The sequence below is a fragment of the Polyergus mexicanus genome, unplaced genomic scaffold (assembly GCF_030449975.1).
Source record: "Polyergus mexicanus isolate NDT 795.1 unplaced genomic scaffold, iyPolMexi1.0 SCAF_27, whole genome shotgun sequence".
In the NCBI taxonomy this organism is placed as follows: Eukaryota; Metazoa; Arthropoda; class Insecta; order Hymenoptera; family Formicidae; genus Polyergus; species Polyergus mexicanus.
This window is the reverse complement of record NW_027223347.1, coordinates 2,741,720-2,765,570: the sequence shown is the minus strand read 5'-3', so window position 1 is coordinate 2,765,570 and position 23,851 is coordinate 2,741,720. Positions and strand designations below refer to the sequence as shown.

The 23,851-nt window shown below is 29.3% G+C and overlaps 1 protein-coding gene across 5 annotated transcripts in view; it reads right to left on the bottom strand.

Annotated features, from left to right (window-relative positions):
* Positions 1–4,172: 4,172 nt before the first annotated feature.
* The window catches only part of Cpx (synaptic transmission protein complexin), a 144,932-nt gene continuing 125,253 nt past the window's right edge, over positions 4,173–23,851 (bottom strand). For all 5 annotated transcript variants that reach the window (XM_070314476.1, XM_070314474.1, XM_070314475.1 and 2 more), the window contains 3 exons: positions 21,254–21,417; positions 14,112–14,241; positions 4,173–13,077 (listed from right to left, as the gene is read on the bottom strand). In XM_070314476.1, the coding sequence (XP_070170577.1) occupies positions 13,004–13,077; positions 14,112–14,241; positions 21,254–21,417 (368 nt within the window). In that variant the 3' untranslated portion in view covers positions 4,173–13,003. The remainder of the gene's footprint in view (positions 13,078–14,111; positions 14,242–21,253; positions 21,418–23,851) is intronic.

Below are 23,851 nucleotides of genomic sequence, written 5' to 3'. Positions count from 1 at the left end.
TTATTCTTCGACGAACCAATCAAATTTGAAATTTATCCGCTCTATCGTCAATCTATGATCCGCATGGAGCGTTCCTTGAACAGCTTAACAGAGCAAAAACAATTGATTCGAGGAACGATCGAGCGATCAACGAGATTCCGTAGTCTACGATCGATGAAGAGGAGTTAATTTTCGTGACTTCGACGCTTCTTGACTGCTGAAGTTAAATGCGATTTGTATTTAGTCTAAATACAGCGTAGAAAAATTCCAAATATCACCGTGTACGTAACGCGATATAGGCAAGTATAGAAAGTAGTAGCTGCATTTTTTTTTCTTTTTTTTTTGTAAAAAGGAATATATCCACTCCGTTCTATTACTTGCCTACTTTAATTGTATGTATAAGCCATAATTTTAGATACTCTACGTCTATAAATATAGACGTTTGTACTAAATACAATGAGTCGTGAATTAAATTTATTATTTTATATAATCAATCCGCGCTTTATACATGTTCCCTCGATAATTAGAAGTGAGACAAAAACTAACTTCGCTTCACGGTAGATCAGCTGACGGATCGATCTCTCGGTATCAGTTTAAATAAATATTCAGTACGTCGAAGAGTGCGGGATGAGCCTTGCATTATTTCGAGAGTGTTTGTTTTTCACGCGAAAAATTTACGAAACACGAATCATCGAGTAAGCTTAACTCTTTCTGTATCTCCTTTTTTTTTCTTTTTTTTTTTTCTTCTTTGACATGTATATATATAAATATGTATATTATATATCACGTGCCACGTGCCGCGCGAAATTGGCTTAGGGTGGCTGAAGGGAAAGGGAGCGAAAGTGTTAGATTCTTTAGTGTGTGGAATTTTTATATACTTGCTTTGTAAGTAGATACTACATGCTATACAGCACGCACGGGAGACAAAAGTAATTTCAGCAAGTCCGAGAATATTTCAGAGATACAAGTATGGCCATAGAGAAAAGGATGCAAGCTTTTTTGTTTTTTGGAAAATATCAAAGAGCCACGATTAAGAAGTAAAGATAGAAGAATAAAAATTGATTATCTAATTTAAATAATAGAATCTATTCTAAGTGTAAAACGTGAATAAAGAATAGAAATTTAAAATAACGCACAGTAGTCATGTGTGTTTGACTAATAAAAATTTATGTTAAATAATAAAGATCTCTCTAAAACTAACTCTAACTAATTCCGTTCTAAAAAGTAACAGAATTTGATAATTTACTAAAAGAAAAAATATTGTTAGCGAGTAATAAAAACTCGACATTAAATTTTAATGTAATAATTTGTGGATTTTCGTAATGAATTTTTTTTTTTTTTTATTAATTCATAAAAACTTTTTTTCTCATCTTCATGTTTGCAATTCATAATAAACAATGATTATAATTAAAGCGATGATTATAATTGATGAGATAGTGAATGAAGAGAGAGAGACGCAAGATAATAACATGATCATATGCGTCAAGTCGTTTAAATTTTTTTTTCATTTTCACTGTTAAGTACATCAAGCTGTCGTGCGGAAAATTCCTCAAGTTGCAGAAATTTTCCGACAATTTTTTCTCTCGTATTAGCGACATGGCGACGAGCATTATTATCCCTAAACAATATAATTTATAATTTAACTGTAAATCCCCTATTTTTAATTATATTGTAGATGCCTGATCTCTCATTGATTTTCTCTTCAAAGAAATGATTTTATTACTCAACGTAATTTGACTTTATAAAAGCCAAAAAAATTTTCACCTCAATTATGGTAATAAATATATAACAATAATAAGTATTAATATCTAATAATAATTTATATAAAATAAACATTTTTTTTTTATAATATTGTATATTTTAGAATCATGTATAGAGTTATATCATTTATAATATTCTTTCGAAATCGAAAAATAACATTCCTATATTGTTTAGGGTTAATGTTGATTATTAAGAAATAACAACGACACACGACATTAGTCAGCAACATCAGCATCAGCGATAACATCGAATACTCGATGTTTATCTACTTTACACACGCCATATTCTCTTCTATTTCACTACATAGATTATTAAGTATAGAATAGAGAAGAGTAGGATGCAATGCGCACAACATATATACGCGTTACATATAAGAGTAATTACATTATAAGTGATACTACGAAGAAATTACAGAGAGATCTAAATATTTAATGAAGAGAAAGTACACTCTATATTGCCATCTCATTTCTAAGGGATTGAGAGAAAGAGCATATACGATTTTTCCATCGAATAACAATATTTCGATATAAGCGGGATATTTTTCGCCCACGAAATTCCATATTTTTCCACAGTTATCGTGAAACGATTTATCATATAAATTTATTCTTTTCGTAAAATTTTCTGAATTCTATTTTTTTTTATTAATAAATATGTGAATTAATTTATTTATCCGATAAATTAAATATTAGTTTAGTATCGTAATTTTCTGATAATCAAATAAGGAATAATTGTCGATTTTTGGAAATAGTTAAAGTACACGTTATGGTATCCCGAGGGTGAAAAATAATTTTTGTTTTTTTATTACTTCTAAGAAAAGTTGGCGAATGCATCGATCAGCTTCGCAAAATTGAGTAAATTTTGCATTTGACGAATAAAATTTAAAACTTTCCATTTCATGAGATTCTCATTTAATGACTTTTAGATCTTAATATAAGATCGTTATTCGCCATGTCAAATATAACGGCACGTAAATCAAATATATCAAGAGCGAAACGTTTCAAAATATTTTAAATATCAAAGATGACAGAATATATATATATATATTAATCCAATAAAATAAATTTTGCTTACTTTGACGATTTTACTTACAATGGAACACGTGTGTGATACACATATATATTTAAAATCGGATCTAATACATTTTTGTAGCTTAAAGCAAAGCCCATCAAAGAAGAAAAAAGATATTATAGAGAAAAATTTACATTTTTAAATATTATATACTTGGCATATGAAAATATGAAATTTTCAGATAAGTGCAAATACAATACAATAGTTGATCGATGCATTTTTCCCAAGTTTATATTCATGTCCTTTGGATAGCAACAACGGTATATTATTACGACATACAAAGAATGCATGCATGTCACATACATCTCATTTAATATGGGAATAAAAAATTGTTCAATTTCAAATCAAATTTTTCAATTAATATGAAGCATAATTTAAGCCAAAAATCCAATTTTATACTAATAATAATCGAGACATTTCTCATTAAAACTAAATAAATTATACTTCATCGCAATTGTATTTAATTGTATTGAAACGATTTGATTGATATAGAGTTATAATTAAATAGATAATCTAAAATTACGCAGCTAACTAAAAATATTAATTTTCTTCTTATTTTTTAGAGAAACGAAAACGCACAAATATATTTAATTGTATGTTACCACAATATTGATTCCCATATTTTTAAAAGCTACATAGAGACGCACGAGTAGTTTTTCAGAGCAATAGCAGCTAAGAAATTAGTATAGAGATTAATGCAGGGTGATTACGATTAAGGTTAAGTAATTTATTAGAGGAGAATAAGTCGCGATAAGTGAGACGAGAGAGAGCGATTAAGCAAAAAATTTTTACGTCACTGCTAATTACTGCGTTTAAGTGATCATTACAATTAAGTAGATCAGGATAACGTCTTCGTCATGATGAATCTATCTATTATTTTTTTGTTACAAGATTTAAATTATCGGGCGTTAATGTGGTTTTAATTATACAATCCGCTTTTAATTGTTGATTAAAATTTGTTCCGGGGAACATTCCTGGTCCTTTAAGTGTATCGCCGCATCCCTTTATACAAGCGGAAGCATTAAAATTTTAATATTCTCGAAAAGCTCTCAACATTTCAGACATTGAGATTATCGATTCGCGTTATTAGAAGCATATTGAAATGTTTGAATTTTTTCCATAACCCTTTTGTTTTTATAAAATTATAATTTAACAAATTTGTCTCAAAATTTTAATCTCTACATGTTCTTGAGAACTCGTAATAATTTCTTAAAATAATCATCATAATAACTTTTATTATTTTACACGTATATTAGTCACATTGTAATGACTATAAGAATAGAAAGAATATAAAAAATAATAATTTTCAAATTTTTTTGTTTTATTATATATTATATATATATATATGTGTGTGTGTGTGTGTGTTTTTATTAGAAATATTAATGCCTGCGCTTGCATAGTTCTTAATCAATTCCATGGATATATTTGGTTTACGCATCTATAGCGGATAAATATATAGCGTGTATCGAAAATTATACGAGAAAAACTATGCATATATCTTCCGTGAATCGATTTACATTGAGTAATTGACTTTGAGTATAACATCGCTTCGGATAAAATCTGAATTGTACATCGCGAAGATGTTTGAAGAATATAATAGCGATATCATTGCACACACCATATCGGGGTGCCCTAATTGAAAACTCATAACTACGAAACTCTGAAAGCTCAAAAAATATTATTTAAAGACATAAATGAATAAAATCTTTAATAATTTTTTTTTTTTTTTTTTTTTTTTTGCGAATAAAAGATTTCCATTTAAGTATGAAAAGTTCGTTTAATTGCAAAATTGTTTGCAGTTATGAGATTTAATTCAGGGTAATTAAACGTGCAAGACGATTTAGAGGAAAGAGCATAAAGTTCGGCCGAGATCAGATCTTCGAAAATGATCTCGTTTGTTTCTCTTTATCTCTGATAACAAAATATTTAGATACATATAGGTATATATACGTATATACACATTTGCATGCATGTTATACATACATATACACATATATGCATGCGTATATCTTTTTGTAAATATATACATATATATTTTTTCTTTAATTATATTAATCCGTAAAATCTTTAAAATTCTAAGAAGCTGACTAAATTTACTGTAAATTTTATAACATAAAAATATATATAAGGATTCTAAAACTATTAATAAAATATTATAATACTAATAATGACAATAATAATAATAATAAAATTTTAAATACGTATTTAAATAATATTGTCAATAATTTTATGAATCACAAGTAGAATTATAAATAAAATTAATAACAAGATTATATTAATAAAGCAGATTGAAATTATAAATATATATTGTAATTGCTGTTATACATTTATTTTATATTGCATTTTATGATATAGAGAGTTATTATATGTACTTTTCACATAAGAATTTCGTGAATGAATAAAATATAATAGTAAAGGAAAAAGTTACTATCTATAGCTCAAATAAAACGTGCGATAAAAATTAGTTTTTTTTTTTTTTTTTTTTTTTTTTTTTAGATTGTGATAGATTTCGGTATACAAATATTTATTGCACCATTTGGAATTAATCGCGGAACGAATTACCCATGATAGGATAATTTTCGAAGATCTTTAGCTAGACGAATAGTTACACGAGAGCAATAAGCTGTGCGACGAAGATGACCATTTAGACAGCGACATTGATGAAGAAGAAGACAGAGAAGACACGATAAGTCGAGTAAAAATTCGACATGCACATCGACAGACACATGAAAGAGATTACATAAAAAATAATTTCTTGTTCTTTCTGCATCTTGGATATGATATTGTCTCCTTGATTCTTGTGCGTGAATCGTTGGAGATTAAAATGTTTATTTGACATTATTTCTTTGCGTAATTCCATTAAAAAAAATGTAAAAATAATAATAGAAGAACGAGCGAGCGAGCGAGCGAGAGAGAGAAAGAAAGAGAGAGACAGAGAGAAATATTACAAATATAAAAAGGTTTAATTTAATTAACATAAAATATACAGAGAGAACTTGGTCAATTCTACGATCCGACAGATGCAGTTTATTTTTTCATATTTAAACAAACTTATATTTTATCAAACTGCATTAGCACTGAATTCAAATAAGAAAATGTTAACTAATTAAATATATAGATATTAATTAATTATATAATTACAAATAATATACAATAAAAAATAATAAATAAAAAATATAATATATTAATAAAAATTAATTAATATATTTAAAATAGAAGAAATTTTTTCTACACATTTTTATATAAATTTAATGAAATAAAATTTCTTACAAATTATACTGATATAATTTACTGTCAATTTATTATAAATATAACCATAAGCGATTACTTTTGATTATTTTTTTACGGTATTATATATTTAATCTTTCGAGGAAGGATTGATTCCTTTTTATAATTAATCTATATGTAAATTTTTCTCAATCGCTCTCGTTGAAAATGCATGTTTAAAGATCACGAGTCAAATTTTCACGTAGAGTTTTAAGCCTTAATGAAAATTCTTATCCGTCTCTCAGGCAAAACCGAAAGGGGAATAGCAATAAGTCAAATGCTGAAGGAAAAGTTTTTGGTTTGTTTTTTCGCGAGCAAACAGCTGCCGAGTCGCATCGAATGACGGAGTGAGTTTTCTGTTCTGGAAATCAAGAGAGAAAGAGAGAGAGGAAAGGTGAGAGAAAGAGAGAGTGCAGCTGAAAGGGATAAAACTGAGAAGAAGAAAAAGGAAGAATAGCAGCGCGTTGTCAGCGATTTTTGCGAAACTTTCGACCGCCACCAAACTTTGCGATCTTCGGAAAGACGACTCTGTTGTTCCGGCGAATTGCGGGAGAAAGTTCGCGATGAGAGTATAGAATAAATGCGCAGAGCGAAATATCCTCTTGACTATTTACGCTCGTAAAACAGTGCTGTCTATTCGACGATAATTTAACCCTCGGATAGCAGAGCTCGAGTCTTTTCTCGGACACTTGGATATTTTTATATAAAATTAATATTTTTTATATAAATTTTGTTAATTGAAAATTGTACATTAGACTCATATAATGAGAATTTGATTTGATTTTTCCCGTTTTTCCAAATAGTTTTTTTTTTTTTTAATCATATATTCTCTTTATTTTTATTAATTTCTTTATTTATATATACTTGTTTTTATTTTATTAATCTTTTAAGAAAAGTTTACAGAAACACAATCAAATCAAAATCAAATTGTTCATTAATCAAGGAGTTCACTTCGAAATAAAAAAATTTCACTATGGATTTTATAAGGACACGGGCGCTGTTCTTTCCTTATGCTGCTACCAAACGTTATTTTGTGTATGTTTATGTTGTGCGCATAATTTTAAAAGAGTTACGCACAACAGCATGCATGTTGTTTCCGAAAGAATCACTGATACTCCTCTCTCTCTCTCTCTCTCTCTCTCTCTCTCTCTCTCTCTTTACAATATATCATACAGATAAAGCACAATATAAATACAAAGTTACAATATAAAATTTGAATGGAAAAATCACAGCGAAATAACAAAACAGAAACAAAAACAAAATATATAGAATCTATAAACAAAACTGATATGATTTAAAAATTTCTAAAATATTAGAAATTCAGAATTCTTTTGCCATAGAGAGGAAAATATCTGTATTATTAAGTTTATGAATGGAAACATTAAGTAGTAAGAGACAGAAGATGATCCAGGTTTAAGAGAAAGATAGAAAATGGGGTCTTTAATGATTATATCTCTCTAAATTGATAATTTAAAATAATATTTTTAAAATTATAAGCTAATAGAATAATATCCAGCTGATCTGTAATCATTTCTTTAATTAATTTATTATTAAATTTGTTTTCAATTTTTCAAACTTTATGAAATCTAACTTTTCTATCAAGTTTTAAATTTATTCAGATAACAAAGTTTTTTTCGATTTTATTTCAAGTTGCTTGATAAAAAACGTAAAAGTTTGCCACAAAATTCAAATTATCGAATGATTATGTTCGAAAAATCAAAAAGGATCTTTAACAAGATAATTAAGCGATTAACATGATAAATATAAATAAAGAAAAAAATCAAATAAATGACTAAAAATACTTTTTGTCATTAAATCGCTTTGGCATTATCTTATCTATATTAAAATAAATTTATCGCGTTATTATTTGCCATTTATTATTTATGAAACCAATTTTCTTTTTAATTTATTATATCATTACCTCGCTATTTGCGTGAAGATTAAGAAATGTTTTAATGTATGAAAATTTAATGCTTATAAATAATGAAATACATCTTGCTTCTCTCTGTCTCCCGTACAAAAATTGTTCTATTGTATAATATGTATATTAAACGTCTTTTTTCCTTCTCGCTTTTTATACATATTCCCATTTCTCGCCGCACACAAATCTCATATGTATTTTGAGTGTATATATTAATGATATATGACAGTTCTATATAATTATTAGCGTTCTAAATATATAAATTCAAAGCCCAATTCTTTTAAAGAAAAATTTAGAAGATTAAATTTTATGGTAATGTTTAACATAAAAATTAAATAAAAGGTATCTAATAATAAATTAAAAAATGCAAGTCAGATGTCTAACATAAAAAATTAGATGCAATTTGATATATCAAAATTCTCAGGATGTATGTGCGTATGTGTATGCGCGTGCGTATGTAATTGAAAGATACACAATGGCTGCAGAATATTTCGCATGATAATTAGAATTGATTAATGTAAACTGAATTTAAAAAGTTTCCAGTTTCGATAAGTGAGAGAAGAGTATCATATATAAATATGTATATTTTTAAGTCACACATTGATTAAATTTCAATTCCAGAGTCAATGCTCTGTTTAGTTCATCCATTGTCCATACATTCCTTCATTTAATATAAAAATAAAAATCTAATAATATATAGGAATCTTAGAAATCTAACAAAGCATAACATTAAAAGATTTGGTATGTAAAATTTGTTCTGAAATAGAAAAGAAACGAGGGTTTAAAGATATTTTAATGTCAATTATAAAGCGGTTAAATAAATACGATTCAACACAATTCTAATAGATATTAAATTAATACAATAAACTCGGAGCAATAATATTTTTATATTTAGAGATTACAATTATTTTTTATAATAACATTAAATTATATACGTAATAGAATGTTTAAAGTATAATGAAAAGGATTCAATAAAAAATTTAAAAAAAATTTGAAAAACGAAAAGAAGTCCAATAACCCCCCTGCGTTTGGTTTATATGTATTGGTTATCTTTTTTTCTAATTTCTAAATTTAACGAAATTTTATTTTGTTCTTGTTTCTTGATATCATTTTTCACCACTTTAATTTGACTTCTTCAATTAATAATCTTATTCAGTTTTTAAATAGCAGAGCAATCATCTAGTTACCTTCATATTTTCCGATGATCGTTCTATGGCGTTCTCGCCGTTTGCCTTTAAATACCGATTCGTAACAATGATGAGAAGAGCGTTACGCTAATAATGGCAATAACAATATAATAATGAGAACTTCTCCTTCGTCATCGCCCTCTTCTCGTAGTACATTAAAACAGTCGTCGAACGAAGTTCTATCAACTATATAACTCACGCAACTACTTTTTATTATTTTTCATTATCTGAATAGTTCTTCCTAAAAACTTAACGTCCTAGCGTACATTTCTTTTTTTGCTTCTTTCGTCTTTTCTTATTTATTTATCTACTTTTTATTTATGCGTGTATCGCCATTATGACGAGCATAAGGGGCTAAACTTTCTGCGCCTTGCATTTTCGAGCACGTGATATTTGCAAGCATATATTTGCTCCGAGAGTCCGTATGCCGCGCGACCAGGTGACGCTGCATTGTAATAAGATTTTCAAGATTCTAAAAGACATTCTTAACTTTTGACTATAAAACATTTTACGCACTGATTAAAAAGCACTGCATAATTGAACAAAAATTTTATCGCGGTTGACAGATTATTTTAGACATCTTTGTTTGACTGTTGGAATTATCTTCGTGAATGTTGCACGTATTCTTGTGAGTCAGATTAGCAGACTCGAACTGCAATTGTAATCTCTAAATTTGTTACTTAACATTAAACGAATTATTAACTTGACTGCACGTTAAATGCGTGAGTCGAAACCTTTTTAATTCGTTGATATCTATCTTTAATATGTTTATTGCACGCCTTATGTATCGTGCTTGTAGAGAGATCACGGGGAAAAAGACATCATGTAATATAGAATAAGTATCAGGTTAATAAAAGCGAAAGCGCAGAAGTAGAAGGGCTAAAATTTATATATTCAATATAGTTTAATTATATAGATAAAACGATTCGGTCTCATATCTCGGGCCGGTAAATGTCAAAATTTACTAAAATTGGAATATTAATGTCGAAGTGAAATACAGTCTGAAATTTCTAACATTATTTTTCTAATTTTATGTAAATTTTGACATTTGGTGAAGTAGGCCCGAAATAGGAAAGAAACGTTTTATTTGTATAATTAAATTACACCGAATATAAATTTTTGCGCTTTAATTTCTGCGTTTTGGCTCTTATTAGCCCGACACTTGCTCTATAAACAGAGCTGTATCTATTATTATTGTTTCGATAGAATATCGAAACGCAATGGATAATTAATAAGATATTGATTTTACAAATATACCAAAATGTTAGAATTTTCTTGATACATAATTTCACAGATTTTAATTTTCGTTTGACATTTTTATTATATTTAATTAGTATCATATTTTATTAGGATTTTAAATTTTTGATCAAATATGGCTATTATTATGCACAATTTTATATCTTGTCTTTTTACCTCATAATCGAAATAATATATAAAGCTAGAAAGCCATCGTTTTATAGTCAAAAGCTGCGACACGCAATTATCGTTTAAATAAGAAGAGTTTATAAATATCATGAAAAGAGACAGCGGATAAATTAGAGATAATTAATTGAAACTGTATACGTGTAGTGGTATTAAAATAAACCTTAGTACAGTTTTTGCATGACGAGTACGTTTGAGTCGTTAATTGACAATCTAATAGGGAAGTTTTGAGGTTTATATTCAAATATCCGACTCCGTGTCCGATAGTAAGTCCAGCAACTGTAGCAAGATCTTAAAGATGTCATTTGATGTTTTTTTGCACGATAGTTTATCGAATATATTTGCGTCAAACGTTATTGGTTGTCGGAAATTTAAAAAGTCTCGATTCCCCAGGAAATTTCCGAGGAAACTTTAAAAATGTTTTGTATCAGATGTTCTGTTATATAGGATAATTATTATATCCTTATCCGAGACTCTTATTCATTTAATTTTCCCTATAGAACGTAAGATTGCGATTTTTCATCGAAAATCAATTAACATGTCTGAAACGTTCGTAGTGTAGGACTTGAATCGAAGAATCTTAGAACATAGAATAACTAGATATTCTATAAAATATCTAGAGGAAAAAAAAAAAACATTAATATACACTGATAATAATTAAACGATAAATTTCTCATTAATTACCGCAATAATCAATGGCTGATTCTCAAACCACCACCAAATTGCGCCAAAAATTCTCTGTAACTGTAGAATACCTAGACGAACTATAAATAGAAAATAACTCAGTATATCTACAGTTGGATACTTCGTTCTTGTTATACCAGATAATTAAGTCGCGTTATAAGCTATATACTACGACTAAACACATTCTACAGAACACCTAATTATCCTATATAAAACAACGTCATTTCGCACTTTGTTTTAACTGCAACAATTACATAAAAAACTCACACTCTGGTCGAGCCAGCATTCTCTCCCTTTCTCTCTTCATCATCATTTATATCACTCTTGTCTTCTGAATTTTTCCATCACAATATTTCCATCATATTTGCTCTCGCTCTCTTCTGGAAGTCTTTTTCCGTCTTGCCACGCGGTTTGCTTTTGAATCAGGTGAGATTAGATTTTTAGATTTCTAATTCCTTTGACACTTATCGGGTTATGCGATCTTCTCTTCTTTATATCTTTCAAGAAATATATTTCTCACACTTCGTGCTTCTTCAAGACGGCAATCATCGATTGTGTCGATTTTTCTCCGATAATTTTTTACTTCATTCTTCTTCAATGTCGTCAATGCTTGTGTCTCTTCGTTGCACTAGACAGGGGAATATCAGGACATTCATTGAGAATTTTTTTATGTCCATCCTAGTTTATATGTAATATTCTGTATTATATTTATTGTTTTTTTTTTATTTTATTACATATTTTTATTACATTATATGTAAATTCTGGATTAAAATTTATAGTCGTTCATTTGGGAGAGAATTAATCTTGACATTTTTTTAACAGTACTTTCCAATCCTATTCTTTGTTATCTTGATGATTTATATATAAAGATTTCTTCTCGATTTCTTTCTATCTGCTGTATAAATGCGCCAGTAGTTTATTCAATTATTTGGTTAACATCTTTGTTGAAATATTGATAATTGTTATTTACTTAATGTTATTTTATAAGATTCCATTTTGCATTTTTAAATGATAATTTGTTTTAAATTCTATTGGCATCTGTACTTTCCTTTGTTAGATTTTGATACTTCTTGAAGCTTTTTTTCCTCAGCATTAAATTCTTCATTAAGTTTTAGTTTTGTATTTCTAGTTAGTAATCTTCTTTTCATGATTCTAGTTACCAATATTTCTTTAAGTTTCTTTCGAGTTTTTCAATTATTACCTTTTTTAGCTTTAAAAATTTATAATTTTCAATGTTTCATAAGTTTTCTTATATGTGCGCGAGAGAGAAACTTATTCCGTATTTGTTTGTAAAAATAATAATTTTTCTCCCTCTCGATTATCTCTCTAATCTCAATTCTCACGCAAGATAGAATTCTCAATAGAATCACTTCCGATTTCTAAAGTTGCATCCAAATATGACGGCCATGAAAAATCCTTTAGGAATCTCCTGAAAATCCGTGGGAAATGAATCGTCCTCGTCGTTCATTTTGCTTTAAACTACGATCGATTAATCGATTGCTGGATCTGGAATCAATTTATGATTGGTCGACACGGCGATGTGTCCAATGCTGATGATTACTCCGCATATCGTTTCTCTTTCTCGCTGCATCTTTTTTGTTACCACTCTCTTTTTTATTCCTTTGGGCAGCAGGGGATGACAGACGGACGCGATTCCGACGACGACGTACGGCATCGTCGTCATCTTTCTCGCAAACCGCGCGATATGATAGGCTCATTGGAGGCTACACTTACTTTCGATTTGCGATTTGAGCTCGTTCACCTGTGTTTCTATCGTATTTCTCAATTCTGAAACAATCAAAACGCGAAAGATCATGCTTAATAATATCTATAATAAAAACTTGAAGAGAAAAATGAAGAGAATAAAATATAAAAAGTCGATAAAAATTTTTACCAATATTGAACTATATTTGTCAAATATAAAATATAAAAAACAAAGAGAGAGGAAAGAGGAGAGAAAAAAAAGGATCGTGTTTCAATAGAGATAGAAATCTATATGGGGAAATCTGTCGATTTTTGAAAGATTATAGTTCTTTCCACGCGCAATCTAATTTTCATAAAGAAAAAATAAAAATAAAAACATATATCACGTATATTTTACATATGGCAATAATGTTATATGCTTAGGAAAAAAAGTTATGTGAAAAATTTATTTTTCGTGAATTTTTAAATCTGTTAGAATTAAGTATTCTATCTATAGAAGGTGAAAATAATTAACATACTAATACGAAAACGATTTAAAATCCTCTAGCACATAAACAATCATTTGGAAAATAGTTACAGTGTTGGATTTGCAAAATTAGAACAAGTTTTATTTTTACGAGGAAAAACTGCGCGCCAGATATGCGCAGAAAATCAATAGATTGACATAGTTGCAGATAGACTTTAGAAAATATGTAATTTTCAGTTTAAATTGAAAAACGCGTGAAATGCACTCTCTTATTCGCGGTATTATTAATATAATTAAATCTTTCTCAAATATGTTAAGTCAATTTCTTTGCAAAGAGAAAAAAAATTGAAACTTGAGGCATTCTTGTTATTCTTGTTCATTTCGCGCTAATTTTTAATTAAAACAAAAATTTCACTATGCAAATTTATGAGAATGAGAAATAAATTTTCATGAAAAAGATTAGTTGAAAATTTAGAATTAATTCTTTTTTATACGAGATTTCGTTTTAAAATCAAACAAATTGAAAAGTGACTTATTAAGAATTGAGAAATTAATAAAATATTCTTGTTTCCTTAGCTTAAACGATCTTTAATTTGGTTTATTAGAATAGTTGTATATAGGTTGAAATATGAAATTTGTGAATATTACATACTGGTGAATTCGTCTTCATCCTCGGCCTCGGCCTCCGCCGCTAGTTCTTCTGGCGTTTTTTTCTTTCGCATCAGAGGATTAGGCTCTTCTTGTGGCATTTCCTGTATCTCTTCCCGTTTTTTTATGTTATACTGTAAACAAAAAAACAACATCAAGCGAGATAATAAAATTTTAATCGGTATTTTTAAAATATTCAAGTATTTGATACCATATAATTTAAGTATTATAGTTTGTGTTACAAGATTACTTTGTTAGAAAAATTTAAAATGCCAAGAGGCAATAAACAGTAACGAAATAAAAAAAAAAACCGTAATATTACTGTCTCGATATATTCTACAATACATCTCTCTTTTGGAACTTTAGTTATTTCAACATATTATATAATATAAATAGCAAGAAAGAAACCCCACAAATTTTGTGAATCATTTCTTTTTACATGAAAAGAATAAAAGTACATTTGCTTATATGGAAAAAATTATTTAACTTAATAAAAAAAAAAAAAGCAAAAATTAAAAAAGATAATTTTGAAAAAAAGTCATGATCATAATTTTAACGATTTCACTTTTTTTTCTAGACATTTAACGTATGTGATTATAACTTTTAATTTACTATTAAAATTACTATATAATTAACTATTTCACACACTTTATATATTATTTTATTATATATATATATATATATATATATATATTAAATTTTACACACACACACATACACATTATTAATACATATAATGCTATTTTATTTTATCTTTTATTTTAATAAATGAAATAAGTTATATATTTTCTCTCTAGATTATCTGATATACATTATTTATATCAGATTATCATCTGATATATATATTATTGGCATTTTGCATTCTGGTGACAAACAATAAGCTCGATTGTGATGCAAACCGGACATGACATTAGTCGTACGAGTATGTACTGTTATCGCGTTTATGTATGCGCCTTATATATATATATAGGTATTATTATTATTATCTGGGAAATATGCGCATCGTGATTATGCCATTGACCAAGGCCTCATTAATTATTAGTGCTTTTCAGTAAATGATTTGTTTCGCAACGAACGCACAATTGATTTTCCGAATGCCTTTATTTCATCCAAGTGAGTCGTTTCTTGGGAAAAATAAATTATATCCGTATTATTCGCGATTTAAAAAGACAGGTAACACTATTTGAATATGTGTAATATATACATTATTTTATATTATACTAATTTTGTGTGCAATTCATTGTGTGATATGGATTACAAAACTTGTATGATTTCTGTATATCTATCTCTCTTGTTTACTTTACATATCAACTCACTTATATATGTAATTAAACGTGAATTCTCAAACTAAAACAAAACTATCGATGCATTTCAAATCTGTAAGTGGTCAGTAATAATTAAATTTGTAAATATATTTTTTTTCTAATCTCTCTCTCTCTCTCTCTCTCTCTCTCTCTTCTCTGTGTATGTGCGTAGGTATGTTACACATGTTTGTTAAAAACTTGTTGAAAATTTTTAACCAAAGAGCCCGAAAAATCACCTATTTTAATCCTTTCTTACTTTTAATTTTAAAATTTATTTCTATTAATTATTAGAAAATTTCTTCTTCAACTTTTTTAAATAAAATTTTTTATAATATAATATTTTTTATAATATAATTTTTATTACATATTTAAATTCATATTTAACCTTCCTAGATTTTTGTCCGATATCCCGATTGGTGTGTTTCAGTTAACGAATTTCAAGAAAGTTTCTAAAAATGGAAACATTATTCAAATATGTATATAAGCGAATTCTATTTTGATTATACGATCTCATAGCTCGATCATATATGTTACATACATAGATCATAAACAAGCGCTCGCTTTTATTCGGCTCTCAATTTCTCAATGTACATGCCGCACTGCGTCGAAGGATAAACGAGCACCGTTTCTCACGGCAGTTTCAAATCTGACGCCCTGATCCTGACATTAATTAATGTCCTTCGAACATACGCGACATACCCGTGCGTTCTCCCTACATCAATGTCTGCGCTTCTGCCCATTCATGTTCGAAATTATGAGAACATCATACGCCGGATTAAGCTTGTTTATATGTACATACATATAGTATATATATATATATATATATATATATATATATAGAGAGAGAGAGAGAGAGAGAGAGAGAGAGAGAGCGATTTATCATGTGGTTTTCCTCACTGATATATCTTCATTCAAATTATATATTTGAAAATAAATCGGATAATTAAAACGAAAGAAAAAAAAATCAGGATAATTACATAATCAAAAATGGAGAAAGAACTAAAGGTCAATAATATTTTTTTCACTTTTAATTTTAAAATTTATTTCTATTAATTATTATAAAATTTTTTCATTAACCTTTTTGAATAATTACGCGTTCAAAATATATATATATATATATAATATTGAGGGAGGGGAGGGAGGGGGGGGGGGAGGCGTTTATCGTGTCTTAGAACTTTTCTTTAGACACGCGTTGGTATATACGCACGTATATATGAATAATTTTTATTCCTCAAGAAACGACTATGAATCATCGTTCATTGTCAATACAACATAAAAATGTATTAAAATTTTTTAATTATACACGTATAATGATCACAACTCTCTCGGTAATGATGAATAAATTATTCTTCATCTACTGCTTCATTATTTCAATAGTATTAGTATACAGTATATTGCCTTTCTAACGAAGCCCGCAAAGTGAGCCGCACTGCGACATTTTTGCGAGGCCTTGCGTCCTTTCATGCGACTCTCATTTCGATGTATTCTTCATTCTTATATAACTGTTCGATCGCGTAAGAGAATAATCCCTTTTAGCCTTCTACTAGCTATTATTATCAAAAGAGATTACTAAATAATCTCTTAATAAATAAATGATTAATTTTTTTAATTTTTTTGTTTTACCACATTCTTTAAAATTTGAACAATTTTATATTTCGCGAAAATTTTAACAATTTTGTATTTTCGCGATGTTCTCTGAAATGTGGCGAAATATCGAAATATCTCCGATCATTAATTATATATTTATATATAAAAATATTTATTAATCCGCACCATATTATTATTTCTCCCTGTGTGCGTCATAAATTTGTACTATAAATAGACGGTATATATTATTTGATACGGTGTCATTTTATCGCCGTGACAGGAAAATTGGTATCTGAGATCTCTGTCGGGATTTGGAATTATAGAGGGCTTTAAAGAACGTATATATCGCGTTATGATTGATACTCCTCTGCGGTATCTATTTTTATAGTAATTAGATTTTTCATTTGCCAATACGTACAAAAATAATTATTAAATTACGCATCACTCGGTAAAAGATAATATTATTTTTTCTATTATATAGACGATATCAATTTTAAGGTTTTCTCTTTGATATAATTTGTACTGATTATTAATTAATATCACGTAACACAGACTCGATCAATCCCGTCACCCATGCGACACTCCAATGCCTGTTTTCCATAAATCTATAGATTTGGAAAACGCTCGCGACACTTTCATCTCAGTATCATTAAATTAACTGACGCTTCGTAAATTAAATGGCCTTAACTTCGTTTAAAGAGCATGCTCTTAAATACTTCCGCGAGACTTCGGTTCCTCATCTGGTGAACGTCTTAAAAGGAGTCAGCCTGACTCTATTAGGAAGTCGCCATATTGAATGCAGGGACTCCCTACTAGAGTCAATTTGACCCCAGTTAAGTTCAATCTTCTCTCTTCCTATTTCGCTTCCCCGTACTTTCTTTTTCTTCTCACGTCCGTTGTCTCGTTGGATGCTTCTTCCCTCGAAGATCATTTATTAAAGTATATAACAGAAATAATTAATCTAGATGTTAATTGCGATATGACAATAAACGCTATTCATTATCAATATTACATCAATTCTTATCAATTATTTATAACTTTATATGAATCATTATTGTAGGTATTACCAAAAGAGAGAGAGAGAGAGAGAGAGAGAGAGAGAAACGCGAAAGAAACGATCAAGGAATAATAAAAGAAGCTGTGAACAGAAAGTGAACAATGATATAACGATGCGATAAAGTACATACATAATAGAGTCGAATACTGTTGCGACAAGAATGATGATATCGGGAGGGGAATTTATCACGACAATGTGCAATAATGTCGTTTCTTCAACAATTTTTCGTCAATATACCGCCAAAGACCAAGAACAGAATGATCGAGAACGGGAGAGGAGACGGAAATAAAGTGTCAGACGTAATACCGCGGGTAATATTTTCCTCACGAGCGATATTAAGTCGATAAGTGAAATTTCAGATGTATTGTCGAGAAATCTTTCCTTCTCTCTCTTTCTCTCTTATTTATTTTTTTGCATTAATCAATATTCGATTTTCAAGGCAATCTTTCTCAATTGTGACATACAGCGATAATACAATATGTACATATTGTTTTAATCGATAATTCTGCTAAATTTACGATCTATGCTCTATCATAATCTTTCTCGATTTCCTTACTTTTGTATTATCCTCTTTTTTTTTTCATTGCGATTTTTTTATGGCAATATATATAAATGGGAATATATTAATATGTATATTGGCATGTTCACTGAATATATTATATTTATGCTAAATATTTGTAAATATTCTAATATTTTAATTACTTTCAATGTTATAACGAAAAAATATATTCAATATTTTTTTTAATATATTTTTTTAAGGATTCGCTTATTTTATGCAAACTAATTATGTCAATTGTTTTTCAAAAAGCCTACAAATCGATTGGTTATCAGTTTCACGTCAAATGGAAATGTATAGCAATTGCACATCACGGATATAAATGCGCTCTGTGAATCTTAATTGGATTTAGTTTATACTAATACGTAGCTTTGTGGTATATAGTAATGTTTACACTAATATAATATTATATAAAGTGCCGTAAAACACTTATACGTATATGTATAATGAAATATATAAAATGAGAAAAGTATATATAAAATACGTATACCCACAGCTAAACCGCTGTTACTTCTCTTACGACGAGTTCTCAGGATCTTCTAAATAAAGTAATTCTTTCTAAATAAAGAGCAATATAAAGAATATTTTTTAATTGCACAGGGACTTTTCTATAACGAAGTCCCACGTCGTTCATTAGTCGAGATAGGAAATCGGATTTGATCTGGCCCAATGCGAAAAGCCTCTTCCACTACCACACAGTGAAAGTGTATCTTCTATTCTCATGAGAGATCACGGGCTCTCGCGTCTCAATTTTTCCGCTCGTTTTCAAAGAATCGCGTTTCCTCACTGACGAGGAAAAGTAGGATTTGAAGGTAGTTTCTTCGCTTACGATGAAGCAGCCATTAGTGTTAATTATATTCTGTCGAAATCTTCTTGTTTTACGCATGAAACCGCAGAAAGATGAAAAATCCGAGGAATATCGTGTCCTTTCTTATCCGGATTTCACGGAATAATGAAGACGCTGAAACTCCATTTCTCCGTTATTACATCTGTTCAACTTTCAACTAGACTTTTTTACGAGTATTATTTTAATGGCTTCTTTAAAATTTGCTCAAATTTACTAATACATTTCGCTGAATCGAATTTTGAATACTATCGATTTAAATATTTCTCTAAATCTTTAAATTTTTGCGCATTTCGTGAAAAATGTTTTTAGATTTCAATGTTCTATATTTTAGAGAGAAAGAAAGGAAGAGAGAGAGAGAGCTCGCAAATGGGAGAAACAGAGATTTACGATTCCAATTCTTGAATTATTAAATCTAATTTCGTTGAAGCATACGCATATTGTCAATTTAATGATCTAGTTAATCCAAGATATCCTCTATATTCGGTTCGTTAAAATGCCGCGATAATAGTTACAACATTCGACCACTCGGCGACCATTTCCGCATGTAGAATTACAACTGCAGCAGTGCGGTCAGTATGGCCCACACACGCATTATACATATACACATGCACGCGTGTACGCACACAAATCATTAAACTGCATCCGACAATGTCGAATTACGTGTTTAGTACCTTCAACGATATCATTTCCTGTTTACGTGCGAGATAATCGCGTTTCCACTCCAATAAACGTCACGCAAAGTTCAACGTCACCAACGTGGTTGGACAAATGTCAGTGAAGGTAGATGTTAATCAATTCTTCACTATTTTGCAATAATTTTTTTGAGACTTTATTATAATATAGAAATGCGAGTGTAGTAATTAAAAAAAAAAAAAAAAAAAATTTAATGTATTTTTTTTATCTAATCTTACAATAATTTAGAATTATTAATAAATATGAGGAATTGTTATTAATTTGTGAATTTCTATATTAAACCTGATCCGGGATCAGTCGCTTCACTTGACATTTTTCTCGAGGACAAAGCAATCAGAATGAATGACTTAGAAAATAAAATCCGTCGAGGCATTGATCAGGATAGAACAATGTACGCCAACGGTATTTCGCAAAAAGTTCCAATGCATTCACTAGTTTTGCGGGAAACAAACGTGTGGATGAAAAGAGGGAAGGGACTAGAAGAGAGAAAGAGAGAGATGTAAAATGCATGCTGGATCGCGCCATTATCAATCCTGACGTATTGTCCTGTCAGGACAGAGTCAACGAGGCTGACATGACCCAGATGAAATCGAGGACTCTTGTGGAATACACGGAAAAACATAGCAATATTTAGATTTGCGCTCTAATATTTATATATAAAACAGGAATAAAATTCAATTGTAATTAATCGGAAGATACAAAGTTTTCATATAATACTAACTAATGGCAAAATTAAATGTCCGAACTACGAGCAATATTCGATACTATTTTGTAAACTATTGAATACCATCTCGTAATATGAGAGACATTAATTGGTATAAAGAAAATAAAACAATATATTTATATATAAACATATATTGTTTGACGTCTTTGATTTTATTTTAAAAATTTCTCTTGAGAAAGTGTCGGTTTGAGAAATAATTAAATTCATCTCTTTATATGCTTATTAGTAAATTAGTATAGGTAAAAAAAAAATACATTTTTACACATTTTAAACATGAGCTTATAAGAATTATACTCTCTTAATCACTCTCTTCTGTAGAGCAATCTAAAAATATTGTGTCTGAAGCGAGAATACTGTAACATTGTTATCATTGTTAACCTTGTCTCTGATCTCCTGTCGCATCTTCTCCCGTTCTTCTTCCATTTTGCGATGTTTCTCCTTTCTTCGCTCCTCAGCCTCTCTAATAGCCTCCTGCCTCTCTCTCTCGGCTTCTTCTTCCTTCTCCTTGTCATCCTCGTCACCGCCTTCTCCGCCTACTGCTCCTATAAAATAAAGAAAAAAAGACATTTATTTATATGTTAAATCTTTCTTCAACATATGTCAAATTATGCTGTTACAATTAATAGCGGATTTTTTTAAACCTTCAAGTGCAATTTGATTTTTGGAAGCCTCTTGTCATATCGACGCTTTCTAAGCACAATTTGATTTAGAGGCCTACTGATGGAAAATTTGCCACTGGAATTAAGACACCAGTATCAATGATACTGATAATCTTATGTTTAATATTGATTTTTTATAGTACTAAAAAAATTGATCAAATGTCTTAAAATCCTTCGTTAAAATTTGTGTAAATTAATTGATCGATATCATCATTACAGATATAAGAAACATCTTATTAAATAAATAATTAGCATTTATTTATGCGTATTATTGGAATAAACTGATGTGCACACATAAAATGAAAAGATGATAAAAATGAGAGATCGATTAAAAATAAGTATTTTATTTCGTATTTCGTACTTATTAAGGTAACAGAAACAAAAAAAACACGTTTTAACAGAAAAATATATGTTTCGAACAAATATTTAATTTCTCAAAAATTGAGATTTTTTTGCTTTTTGTGCGAATGTCTAGAATTTAATGTAATAGACTTCATTCGGTCCCTTCTGATTTTGACTGACGAAATTCGGTTAAATTATTGCGGACATTATTATAGACAAAGGAAAGAGTAAGATTTCGGAAGAAGCGGAGAACGATGCGGCGGAATCTCCGCATTTGGAGAAAATTAATACTATTTCTCTATCCCGGCGTTAAATTCATCTTTTTCTCTTTCTCTCCTATCATCTTTATCATGGCGTATTCGCGCTACTTTCCGCGAGCTGCGATGATACTTTGAAGTCCGATCTATCTGTCTGCTTTAATTTTGTTCGTTTTTTACTCATCCCCGACTAAAACAGAACTCCGGCTTTGAAGTGGCGAAAAAATAAACGGATCCACAGTATACCTTAGGCAATATTCGATGAAATACACAGATGGAATAATTAGCGACAGAGCCTACACAATATTATTAACGGCGACAAATAATAGATTATCGACAATGTCGATGGAGTAATATAAATTAATTAGTAATTATTGATTTGCAATAGGGCACAAAATACATTTTACACGTACAAGTTGCACAATATACTACTAACAATAAAACATTTACATGTTTTATGCAAGTCTTAAAAAAATTCGCACGCGTTCTTTCATTAGAAAACCTTTCCTCTCTTTTAAAGGCGTTAAAGGTATTCGCTTTATTTTATAAAATCTGCTTTGACGTAAAACATTTATATTTATAAAAATATTATACTTTGATATTTTACATGTAAATAAAAAATAAATTGAAGAAAAGTAAATTAAAATTATAGATGAAAGTAAATAATGAAATTAATTAAATAGCTCGCATTTGTAAATTTAAAAAATATAAAAATTCCATTAGAAATATATATATATATATTTATATAAGGAAAATATTTGTACTACTAATATTAATCTAGAAAATAGATCGACATTCGGCCGTTACTTGATATTTCAATTTTAATGAAAGGATTATAATTAAAAGTTAACTAGATCGCTTTTAAAATTTTGAGAAGCTCAAAAGAGTTTCGCATCTATGAGGAAGTTACATTTCCGGAGCGAATCTAATCACATCAAAAAGTGAGTTCGAGGATGAAAAGTTCCGCGTTTAACACAGAAGCTTCGAAAACAAAGTCTCGGTTTAGCAGGGGGAGTCTCGAAAACAAAGTTTATCCGTTCGAGTTTTTCAAGAGAATAAATTCTCAAGTCAAATGAAAATATTATTCAAAGGAAACATTATGAATTCGTAAACATCTACGGTCGACTTCGTAGCAGTACTTTTTTCAGACCGCTACCAACTTTCATAAACGCATGTCGCTTCAATACTGTAGGAAATTGAACTTGATATTTTTTAAAAATTATTTTCTGTTTCACGGAATTCATAATATCGTAAATCCTTAACTTATAAATTCGCGAAGAATAGAAAAGGAGGCGTTGAATTTGGATATTTTTAGAACTTTGCTGGCGAAGCTGGCAAAAATACTCAGCATATTTGAAAATTGCGCGTAAAACACGTTTCGTGTCTCTGAAAAAGATTAATAACGGGATTCCCGCGGTTTTTCTCTACTCGCTCCTATGTCCGGCAAAACTGTCCACGGACGAGTTTTATTTGACAAAATGAAATTCTCCGGTGGTTATCCGGAGAATTTCATGACGTCGCTAGCCAGAGGTAATGTACAGGCCACTTTTATCACAATGGACGGAACAAAAATTTTTACGAATTTCTCAGGCTTTCTCTTAACGTTTCACTGAGTCCCATTATTTTAACTTTCGTATTTTTAACATGAAATATCTAGAATCCGTTATCTATAATCGTAAACATGTTTTTTCGAAATTAACAATATTGAAAATGTGACA